The sequence below is a fragment of the Canis lupus genome, chromosome 1 (assembly GCF_003254725.2).
Source record: "Canis lupus dingo isolate Sandy chromosome 1, ASM325472v2, whole genome shotgun sequence".
In the NCBI taxonomy this organism is placed as follows: Eukaryota; Metazoa; Chordata; class Mammalia; order Carnivora; family Canidae; genus Canis; species Canis lupus.
The window spans coordinates 115798494-115811007 of record NC_064243.1 but is presented as its reverse complement, the minus strand read 5'-3'; the positions used below and the strand labels follow the sequence as shown (position 1 = coordinate 115811007).

Below are 12514 nucleotides of genomic sequence, written 5' to 3'. Positions count from 1 at the left end.
TCAGTATTGCAATGTTTTGATTACTGTAACTTTTTGTTAGTAAGTTTCAAAATGGGGAAGTAATTGTCATAGTTTGTTTTTCTTTTGCAATATTGTTTTTCATTTCTCCAGAAAGACCATTGAAATTTTGATAGAGGTTGCATTGATTGACTCTGCAGATTGCTTTAAGAAGTTTTGCCATCTTTTAACACTAAATCTTCCAGTCCATGCATGTGGGATGTTATTCTGTTTTAACCCTAACTGGTTACTGCAGTTGAATTCTGTCACTAACCACCCTGAGTTAGTGTCAGACTCCACAGGTTTTAACTGTTTATCTCACTCTACTTTAGACTAACTGGCTACAAATCTGTTTGGGAAGAAAGTCCCCATGACTGCCTTCCTTGCCAAATTTAATAATTTACTAGAATGACTCTTAGAATTCAGGAAAGCACTATACTCAAAATTAAAACTTTATAGTAAATAATAAGGATACAAATCAGGAATAGCGAAATAAAGAGATACATAAGCAAAGCTGGAAAGGAATCCAAGTACAGTTTCTGTAGAATTTCCTTGTGAAATTAAGGGTACATTACCTTTCTGGTTCATCAATGTGTTCATCAGCCAGAAAGTTCTAGTGAGCTTCAGCGTCCAGACTTTTTATTGGGGTTCCATTATGTGGCGTAAATGATTTATCCCTGGCTTAATGATTGAACTCAATCTCCAGTTTCACTTCCTTCTTCCAGAGGTTGGGTAGGTTCATTCTTTCTGGTGACCATCTCTAAGCCTGAAGCTACCTATACAGTCACACCATGAGTTACCTCATTAGCATAAACTCAAGTGTGATCCAATGACAAAGACACTTCTATCACTTGGGAAATTCCAAGAGTTTTAGAAACTATGATCTAGAAACCTGGGACACAGACCAGATAAATTGTTTATAACGTAACAGATATCTTCTTATTTATTTAGTGGTTCCTTTTCTCTTGGATTATTTAGCTTTTTATTAATGATTTGAAAAAGATCTTTATATTTTGGGTACTAGATTTTTGATAAATATTTTATAAATATCTTCTCCATTCTAAGGCTCCTTTCTTTACTCATTGTCATGGATTTATTCATAACTGAGGTGTGAGTCATGTTTGCCTTGTTCTACAACTTTATTTTCTATGTAATTAATATTGCCTGTTTTTTTTTTTTTTGCCTGTTTTTTAAGTGAGGGTTATGCCTCATTGTCCATATAATATCTCTAATTCATACTCAGAGTCTTTCAGAAAATAAATTTCTGGGAATTCTGTCAGTTTCCTATGTTTAGACCGCACTCCTTCAATCCTTTGTCCTTCTCTGTCTACTATTATTCCAAATTTTGCCTTTTTGAATTCTGTGCTCTTCTGTGTTGAGTTGTTATTTCTTAGATTTCATGCCTTCTTGTTTCTTGGTTTACTCCAAGAAAACTTCAAATTATCAAAATTGTTTTTTGGGGTGCCTGGGTGACTCAGTCAATTAAGTATCTGCCTTCAGCTCAGGTCATGATCCCAGAGTCCTAGGATCGTGCCCCATGTTGGACTTCCTGCTCAGTGGGGAGTTTGCTTTTCCCTCTTCCTCTATCCTTCCCCGCCCCGGCTTATGTGAGTTCGGTCTCTCAAATAAATAAAATCTTTTCAAAATATTGTTTTTTTATATAGGTGGCATGTAAGAATGGATAAATGTGTTAAACTTGTGAGATCTGATAAGGGCTTTTTCAACCAGTACATTGGTTCTTTTGCAGGACAGGAATTCTACATCAAATTACTTAAAAAAAAAAAAAAAGATTTTATTTGTTTATTCATCAGAGACACACACACACACACACACACACAGAGGCAGAGACACAGGCAGAGGGAGCAGCAGGCTCCATGCAGGGAGCCCGACATGGGACTCGATCCCATGTCTCCAGGGCCACACCCTGGGCTGAAGGCGGCGCTAAACCGCTGAGCCACCCGGGCTGCCCGAAATTACTTTTCTTTAGAGTTTTGTAGCTATGACTTCTGGCTTAAAATATTATTAAGAATTCTAAAGCCATTTTCATTCCTGCTCTTTTATTTATGCCCTGTTTTTACTCTTTGGAGCCTTTTATGGTCTTTTCTTTGTTTCTAGTGTTCTAGAACCTAATGTAAAATACATCTTAGTGTGAATCATTTTTATTCTTTTTTTTTTTTTTTAGGATCTTATTCATTTATTTGAGAGAGAGCACCAGCAGGGGGTTATGGGGTAGAGGGAGCAGCAGACTCCCCACTGAGCAGGAAGCCCAATGTGGGGCTTATCCCAGGATCCTGGGACAATGACCCAAGCTGAAGGCAGATGTCCAACCAACTGAGCCACCCACCCAGATACCCCAGTCATTTTAATTTTTTATGCTATCAAGTGAATCCATTAAATGTGGAGATTCATGTCCTTCAGGTATGGAGAATTTCTTAAATGCTACTTTCTAAAACAACCTGTAATTTATATTTTCTTTGAAAATTTTCTGATATACAGCAAAATTGAAAGAATATTCCAGTGTATATTATATAGTCATCACTTAAATTGCCTATTGTTCATATTTTGCCACATTTGCTTTATGTGTCTAAACACACACACACACACACACACACACACACACACACACTTTTTTTTTTTTCTTTTTTGCCCTGGAATCATTTGAAAATAAGTTGAGAATATCTGGACATTTTACCTTTAATACTTTTAGCTTGTATTTTCTTTTCTTTAAAGATTTATTTATTTATTTATTCATGAGAGGCACAGAGACACAGGTAGAGGGAGAAGCAGGCTCCATGCAGGGAGCCCGATGCGGGACTCAGTCCCTGGACTCCAGGATCACACCCTGGGCGGAAGGCAGGCACTCAACCACGAGCCACTCAGGCACTCCGTGCATTTTCCAAATAACAACGACATAGCAAATCTATGAAAATTTATATTAACTCGTTAATATCACCTCCAACATTTCATATTCAGGTATTTCCCAAATTCAGGTATTTTTGGTTCCCAAAAATGTTCTTTTAGCTGATGTAATGTTTTTTGTTTTTTGTTCATTTGTTCATTTGCTTGGTCACTTGCTTGATCTAGGATCCAGTCCCTTTAGTCTCTTTTAATCTAGAACAGATTTTCATTGTTTAACATGACACTGAATGTTTTAGACAATTCAGGACAGTTGTCTTATAGACGGTCTCAACAACCTCCATTTGTCTGATGGCTTTCTCATGGAAATTGAAGGCTTAGATTCAGTGTAAGTATTTAGTAAGCATACTATATAGATGACAGGATGGTGTAGCTTTTATTCTATTACATTGGGAGGCATAGGTTGTTGCACCATTCATGATGCCCAGTTTTATAAATTAAGGTTAAAGGTGGTGAATACTAAATCTTCCCAGTGTAAAGGTATATTTTTCCCTTTATAATTAGTAAATAGTCTGTAAAATGATACTTTGAGAACAGTAAATATCCTTTAACTCAACAGCTATTCACTTTTTAGTTTTAGAATTTACTGAGAATCTTTTCCTGAGTCAATAATTGGATTGCTGTTTTCAAAATGACGATTTTTCTGGTTTCTTCATTCCTCCTAGCACACTGCCTGACATTTGGCAGATGCTTAGCACACTTTTAAAAATGATCTCTTTCGGGATCCCTGGGTGGCGCAGCGGTTTAGCGCCTGCCTTTGACCCAGGGCGCGATCCTGGAGACCCGGGATCGAATCCCACGTTGGGCTCCCGGTGCATGGAGCCTGCTTCTCCCTCTGCCTCTGTCTCTGCCTCTCTCTCTGTGTGTCTATCATGAATAAATAAATAAAATCTTAAAAAAAAAATAATAAAATAAAAAAATAAAAATGATCTCTTTCCATTAGATACAGAGCTGCCTTGAATGACCTTCCAATTTTCATTCATTTTCCATTTCCGTATCTTGCTGTACTTTTTTAAATAAAGATTTTATTTATTTATTCATGAGAAACAGAGAGAGAGAGAGAGGCAGAGACACAGGCAGAGGGAGAAGCAGGCTCCATGCAGGGAGTGTGATATGGGACTTGATCCCAGGACCCCAGGATCAAGCCCTGAGCCAAAGGCAGATGTTCAACCACTGAGCCACCCAGGCGTCCCCTTGCTGTACTTTTTAAAGAAATGTCTTTCATTTATTCTTTAACCTTTGTAATTGTTTATTTTTATTCCCACTTTATATTTTCATTTCCTAAGGTTCTTTTTTTCATCTCATTCCTTTTAGGTTGTCCTATTTTCCTATCATGTGAAATAATTTCTTGTGTCCCCCTTAGGATATTGATGGTGGTTTCTGAAATTTTTTTTTTCTTATGTAGTTTCTCTTCTAAGTTCTTTGGGGTTTGTTCATTTAATCATTTTTTTAGTTATACATTTTCCTTAAATATGTGATGATTTTTTGCCTTTCTGTATTTTAGAGTGGACACTATGAACCTGACCTAACTTTTTGTATGATAACTGGTAAACCTCCATAGGTATGTAGTGCCCCCATTTCTTAAACCTTTCTGGGGGTTCTGCAGGATAAATCCTCCTCCTCTGGGTTTTCCTTATTTTTTGAGTTAAGTTTCACCATTCTTTGGTTTGCTAAGTTAGTCATCTTTTATCTTCATGCTTTCCAACTTGAAAAGCTTTGTTGCTGCTATCGCCTCTTTAACTCTCTTTGCCTTTTTTAAACATCGATTTCATTGGTTTTAGTGAAGCTTTTAAAAGGGCAAGAAAAACTGCATGTGATCCACTTGTCCTCCTTGAGAGAAAGTGAATTTCGAGAGAAATCTTCTTTTCAGAAGTTTATTTTTAAGGACAATGAATTTTGAAACTAATTTATTACATTAGGCATTCATTAAATGTATTTTGGTCTTTTTGCATGTGCCAGAGTTCAAGGTGATTAAAGTAACAGACATTGGTTATTCTTCCTTCCTGAAGGTTGGCTCCACTGTAGCAGACAGACATTAAGCAAACTTTCACATATGAAATTTGTGATTGTAGGAGATAAATGTGTAATCAACCATTACCAAAACAATATACAAAGAATGGGGGGGGGAAGTGGGGGAAAGTACTTGAGAGATAATGGTGAGATGTGCATAATTAAGATTGGATATTCAGAAAAGATCTTTATTAGGATATGCCACTTAGCAGAGACCTAAACAATGCCCAAGAACTGGTAAGGCCAAGAGAGAGTAGTGGAGAGTGAATATGGACAAATATGTAGGGTAGATGAAACCATTTTGGGTGTGCATGCCGGGAAGCATTACAGTTTAATGCTTTTGAAGCACTGAGAAGACTAGTGTAGCTATAACTTATTATTGAGGGGAGAGAAGTATCAGGTTGAAGATGCAGGCAGGAGGAAGATTACTGATGAATTATTAAGATATTTATTATTATTAAATATTAATAATATATAATAATTATTATTATTAAATCACCAAGGTGAGGAGTACAGGTCTTATCCCAAGGACAGTGGAGAACCCCTGAGGCCTTTTGAACAGAATAGTGCCAGGCTGAAATATCACTCTGGCTGCTAACGGTAGAAGACTGGAAAGGCAGACAACTAGATAAAATATTGCTTTTATTTCAAGTAGAAGATCATTTTGTCTTGGATCATCTATTGACAGTGGAGATGGAAAGAACAATTTCAGGACATATTTAGGCTTACCCCAAACAAACTTACTGTATGAGTGTTATGAGAATGGAGCTCAGATGTTTTCACCTTTGGCGCTTGATGTATTTGCTCAGGGACTTAATTGATGTCTTTAAGTTTATTCCTTTTCCTAGTCCATTTTTTGGCATGTAAGTCTTTCAAAATAATAGCTACTGAACACTGTGCAGTTACTTTATAAAACTACATAAATATATTATGTGTTATCTCAGAATCATTCAGTAATCATTAGAGCTGGAGTTCAGAATACTTGTCGATCTGCATCCTTGCAATCTGCCAATAGTATCACATTACCTCTATCTGCTCTTCCCTTCAGACTTTAAAACTAGATTCTCAGTTATAGTAGCTTTTGCTGAGTCCCCTATTTTGTTCTCCCAAGATTAGCCTCATAGACTTCCTAGACAAATATGGATTTTATCAAATTTTTATGGATTATGTGGCATAAATAAGCCACATTCTTACCACAGTAGATTCTTCCTTCTGCATTGCTCATTCATCATGTTAATTTTCATCAGAACACTGCCATATCTTCTATTTCCTTCAGATTATATGCAATTTATGTTGATATGCAATTCATTGTTTATCCTAGATTTTTCCTTCTAGTTGTGGTTTCTTAATGCTCCAAAAACCCCTCGAAATGGGTTAAATAGTAATTACTCTCATTTTAAAATGTATATGACACCAGATTGAGGTAGAGCTTAGGCATCTTTATATATATCAAGTTCCCCATGTTTAAAGGGGATTTTTAGTTAAATCACTATTTAGGAATAACTGACTAATCTGTTTTCCTAAATCTCTCCTTGGCCTTCCAGTGTGACTTCTTTTTACTTTCCTTATCTATTTGTCAAATTGCCCAATCATATTTGAGAACTGTATAAACCACTAATTTTTTATGAAAATTAGTTTCAGTTAAGTCTTTTCATTTCTATTATAAAAGTTTTTTTTTCTCCCAGAACACAAAAAAAGTGAATGTTTGCTTTTATATTTTCTTTCAGACTGTGAATCAAGGTTGAGACCAAGAAATTATTTCTGAAAAAGGATATTTATGGAATAGAATCATCCTGATGAGAGATAATGGAAAGACTTATAAAAAACAGCATTGAGTGTTCAAGTTTCAGAGGTGATTGGGAATGTAAAAGCCAGTTTGAGAGAAAACAGGAATCTCAGGAAGGACATTTCAGTCAAATGATATTTACTTCTGAAGACATGCCCACTTTCAATACCCAGCATCAGAGAATACATACTGATGAGAAACTCCTTGAATGTAAGGAATGTGGGAAGGATTTTAGTTTTGTATCGGTCCTTATTCGACATCAGCGAATTCATACTGGTGAGAAACCTTATGAATGTAAAGAATGTGGCAAGGCCTTTGGTAGTGGTGCAAATCTTGCTTATCATCAAAGAATTCATACTGGTGAGAAACCTTATGAATGTAGTGAATGTGGAAAGGCCTTTGGTAGTGGCTCAAACCTTACTCATCATCAAAGAATTCATACTGGTGAGAAACCATATGAATGTAAAGAATGCGGGAAAGCTTTTAGTTTTGGATCAGGCCTTATTCGACATCAGATAATTCACAGTGGTGAAAAGCCTTATGAGTGTAAGGAATGTGGAAAGTCCTTTAGTTTTGAATCAGCCCTTACTCGGCATCACAGAATTCACACAGGTGAGAAACCTTATGAATGTAAGGATTGTGGGAAGGCCTTTGGCAGTGGTTCAAACCTTACTCAACATCGAAGGATTCATACTGGTGAGAAACCTTATGAATGTAAAGCATGTGGAATGGCCTTTAGTAGTGGTTCAGCCCTTACTCGGCATCAGAGAATTCATACTGGTGAAAAACCATATATATGTAATGAATGTGGGAAGGCTTTTAGTTTTGGATCAGCTCTTACTCGACATCAAAGAATCCACACTGGTGAGAAACCTTATGTATGTAAGGAATGTGGGAAGGCTTTTAATAGTGGCTCAGATCTCACTCAACATCAGAGAATTCACACTGGTGAGAAGCCCTATGAGTGTAAGGAATGTGAGAAGGCCTTTAGAAGTGGTTCAAAACTTATTCAGCATCAAAGAATGCACACTGGTGAGAAACCCTATGAGTGTAAGGAATGTGGGAAAGCCTTTAGTAGTGGTTCAGACCTTACTCAACATCAGCGAATTCATACTGGTGAGAAACCTTATGAATGTAAAGAATGTGGCAAGGCCTTTGGTAGTGGTTCAAAACTTATCCAACACCAGCTAATTCATACTGGTGAAAAACCATATGAATGTAAAGAATGTGGAAAGTCCTTCAGTAGTGGTTCAGCTCTTAATCGGCACCAGAGAATACACACTGGTGAAAAACTCTATGAATGTAAGGAATGTGGGAAGAATTTTGGTTCTGGCTCAAGCCTTACTCAACATCAGAAAATTCACACTGGTGAGAAACTTTATGAATGTAAGGAATGTGGAAAGGCTTTGGGGAGGGGCGCAGAAATTCATCAACATAAAAGAAGTCATACTGGTGAGTAGTTCTGTGAATTAGAAACTTTCTAAGTTAAAAAAAAGAAACTCTAAATTAGAATTATGTGTTTAAGGAAGGACACAGGACACGTAAGAAAATTCATCCTAGTGAGAGTCACTACAAATGTAAGTAAGGTACAAATGCCTTATTTATGCTTTACCACTTAGTCTGAGAGAATTTTATACAGGAAAAGAAAAACTACTCTTAAGAACTTTATCTGTATTCATTCTTTCATTATTTTGGAAAATTCATACTTGTTAATATTAAAATTAAAAGATTGTGTATTGTATTTTGCCTTTATTTTAAACATTGAAAAATTCAATTGGGGGCTATCCCTGCTACTTTTGTTTACTGATCCATCTCAAAATTACTTTAAATTATTTATTGAGGGTCTAAATTTGCCCTTCTCCCTGTTTCTCATTTGAATGCCATTTATTTAATAGCCATATCTATTTTTGTATTTTTTTATTGCCTGTTTGATGGTAAGTTATATTTTTATACATATAAAGCATGGATATCAGGTCAGTCTTTGTTTTCTAAATTCGCATATATGTGTTTGTATCTGTGTTCCATTTTGTTTGTGTTAAGCTACTATTTTAAGTATCCTTTAATATCTTATGGATCTGTATCTTTTGTTTTGGAAGATTGTTTTACTTTTATAAAGTTTATACTCTTTTTACAAAACAGTTCCTCTCTATATTAATGTAGATATGAACAAAAAATAGTTATCTGTAATCATACCAATCATAGACAATCATTGTCAAACTTTTGTAGTAAACCCTTTAAGACTATGTCATTGTTTTTGAAAGAAAGTGTGATTATGCTATACTATAACCAGCCTTTAATTCTTTGTAAATATGTTGTTACTCTTCTATTGGCTTGAAACTATTCACCTGTCTTTTTCAAACCCCTATTTTTGTCAAATATTGAAAATTCTGCCATTATAAAGAGTTACCTTAATGGCCCCTTTTGAATGTGTCTTCTTTATTTTTTATTGTTCATTTCAGAGAAAATGTATGGGGTCTCTTCTGGCTTTTAACGATTTGTGCTATAATCTGTAAGCTCTGCTTCCCTTGACCAACATTTATGACCCCAGTTATATCCCCAAAATTAACCAACTTATTCTTCCAGCTCCTTTTATATGCATATATAATGTGCTTTTGGTAATGTGGGCATAATCAGCTCACTTCAGAGGCTTGTTATGTGGATTCTACAGTTGTGCCTATCACATAATAAAACTTGCTTAGTGTTAGCCTTCGTCATTATTATCTTTTCAATTTTGTTATTTATGGAAAAGCTTTTAACTAGTATTCATGTTTTATTGAACATCAAAGACATTATAATGGGAAAAAAGACACTTATGTAAATTAGTATAAGAAAGTTTGACCAACATTTATTTCCTATTGACAAGAGATAATTCATTGTAAAGAAAAATATGAAATGATAAAGTGTAAGAAGGCAAAATTCATACCGAGGTCAGAATAAAAATTCTTCATGGAAATTTGAGTTTTGAGGAATGACCTCAGCATCATGGCAGCATAAGATGCCCACCTTCATTTGGCCCCCCACAATTAACAAGTAGAAGTGCCTCTGTGGTTCTCGTGGGATCTAACACCATAAGCTAAGGGACCTGAGAGGAGTCTCACCCGCATTGAGTAATAAGCTGACAGTCCTTGATACAGACTATGGAAGTAGCAGGAGTCAACCAGCCCAAGCCCCTCTTGGCTGCATTCAGGGCAAATCTGGAGAGTGCTGATTTGAGTAGACACTCACAAATGAGAGAGCCATTGTAGAACTCCAGATATCCTGAGGAGATATACTAGCACTCTATTGGCTAGTGCTAGATATACTAGCACTATATTGGAAAAAAAAAAAAAAAAAAAAGAGGGGGTGAGTTGAATTTTACTAAGGCCACTCCTTCCCCAGGGTGGCACACTATGGAGCTGAACTACCCAGCGATGACTTCTTCCATGGGGAAAAACAGTGAGTGATTGCCCAACTTCCCTACTTGTATAGGATGCTGCAGAAGAAACTGTTTCTCTCTTGCAGCACCCACAGCATTGAGGCAGTACCTGCATGACTTGGGGGAGGGAAGAGATCAGGATATAAGAATATCAGAGTGTATTAAAGGAATACAATTCCTATTGGCTGCATTCAGGACTCCAGCAGGAAGCCCATCACAAGCTGCTGGGAAAACCTTGCACAAGGATCCCTCACATGGCTTGCATGCACCCCCACTGCCCCAATCCACAGTTACTCTAATTCTTCAGCTAACTCTGTGTATGCTCCCAAGTATGGGCATAAGGGCCAGTTTTGGTAGACAGCATGCAGAAAACAGGCCAGAGTCTGTGGCAAGGGAGAAATCACAAACTTGAGCTGTAGTATTTCTTAGGAAAAACCAAAGAGGTTTCCAGCAGCCAGCCTGGTGAGTTGTAAGGTTGAGAGACAACGAATAAGCTTAAAATTTCTGCCACATGGGGACAAGAAGCATGGAGTACATGTATTCCTATAAGGACAGAGAAAGCCCCAGTTATGGACTGATAAAAAAGTATCTGACCTGAAGGCAACTAGAAATGTTTGGAGGAGATGACTACTTCAAATGAGAAACCAGCAATGCAAAACTCCAAGAAACACGAGGAATCAATGAAACATGGCATCACAAGATCTAAATAGTCCTCTAATAACTGAACTCAAAGACACCGAATTCTGTGATTTGCCTGACAATTCAAATTAGCTGTTTTAAAGAAACTCAATGAGCTACAACAAAACATAGAACTTAACAAGCCAGGATAACAACACATGAGTAAAATGAGAAATTCAACAGAGAAATCATAACAAACCAAACAAATCTGGAGCTGAAGAATTAACGAAATGAGAAATGCAATAGAGAACATCAACAGAAGAATAAACCAAGCAAATATAAAACCAGAGAGATACAAGATAAGGGCTGTGAAATACTCTTGTCAAAGGAGAACAACAAAAACAACAACAAAAAAGGATGAAAGAGAATGAAGAAAGCCTACAAGATGTATGGGACACCATAAAACAAACAAGACTATAAAAAATAAATAATTTGTTAATCAATTCAGAATATAAAGAGAATTTTAAAAAATAGTAAAATTAAAAACACAAAAGGGGGCAGTAAAAGAGTAGAATTTTTGTGTCTGATTAAAGTTGCTATCTATCAGCTTAAAATGGATTATTTTATAAGATTTTTTAAAGATTTATTTACTTTAGAAAGAGCAGGGAGGAGGGGCAAAAGGAGAGGGAGAGAAAGAATGCTCAAGCAGACTTCTCAGTGTGGAGCCTGACACAGGGCTCAATCCTAGGACCCCGAGATTATGACCTGAGCTGAAATCAAGAGCCAGCTGCTTAACGGACAGAGCCACCTAGGTGCCCCTGTAAGATGTTTTATATTTTTTTGTTGTTGTTGTTTCACAATAACCACAAAGCAAATATCTATCAGATTCACAGAAGATAAAGTAAGGGGAATTGGGATGTTTCCTCTTTCATTTCTGATTTTATTTGGATCCTTTTGCTTTTTTTCTTATTCTAGATAAAGCTTTGTCAATTTTATCTTTCAAAAACAGATTTTGGCTTTGCTAATCCTTTCTATTCTTTACTAATCTCTATTTCAACTCTGTTCTTTGTTATTTCCTTCTGCTAACTTTGGCCTTAGTTTGTTCTTTTTCTAGTTCCTTGACATTTAATGTTATTGTAAATCTTCCATTTTTCCTTATATATGCATTTATTGCTATAAACTTCCAAGAACTGCTTTTTAAATTTTTTAAAATTTTTAGAGACTTATTTGTTATTAAACTTATTAGAGACAGAAAGAGAGAGCACTCACAGAGGGAGAAGGAGAAGCAGACTCCCTGCTGAACAGGGAGCCCAATGCAGGGCTCGATCCCAGGACCCTAGGATCATGACCTAAGCCAAAGGCAGACACTTAACTGACTGAATCATCCATTCCAACTGATACCACAGCAATACAAAGGATCAAAAGAGACTGCTATGAACACTTGTATGCTAACAAATTGGATAATCTAGAAGTGGATAAATTTCCAGAAACATATGACCTATCAAGACTGAATTTTGAAGGAATAAAAAATCTAGACAGACCAATTACAATACTTGTAAGGTGATTCAATCAGTAACCGAAAATTTCCAAAGAAGAAAAACCAAGCACCAGATGGCTTTACTGTTGATTTTTATCAAACATTTAAAGAATTAATGCTAATTCTTCTCAAATTTTCAAAAATTGAAAAGGAAGGAACACTCCCAAGGTTAACCTTACCTTGACTGATGCTAAAACTAGACAAGGGCACTAAAAGAAAACATTACAAGGCAATA

At 36.2% G+C, this 12514-nt stretch overlaps 1 protein-coding gene across 1 annotated transcript in view; it reads left to right on the top strand.

Annotated features, from left to right (window-relative positions):
* Positions 1–12514, top strand: part of LOC112643630 (zinc finger protein 345-like) — a 52790-nt gene that overhangs the window by 11541 nt on the left and 28735 nt on the right. Inside the window, 1 exon segment of the mRNA XM_025421812.3 lies at positions 6651–8165. Within this exon segment, the coding sequence (XP_025277597.1) occupies positions 6730–8165 (1436 nt within the window). The 5' untranslated portion in view covers positions 6651–6729.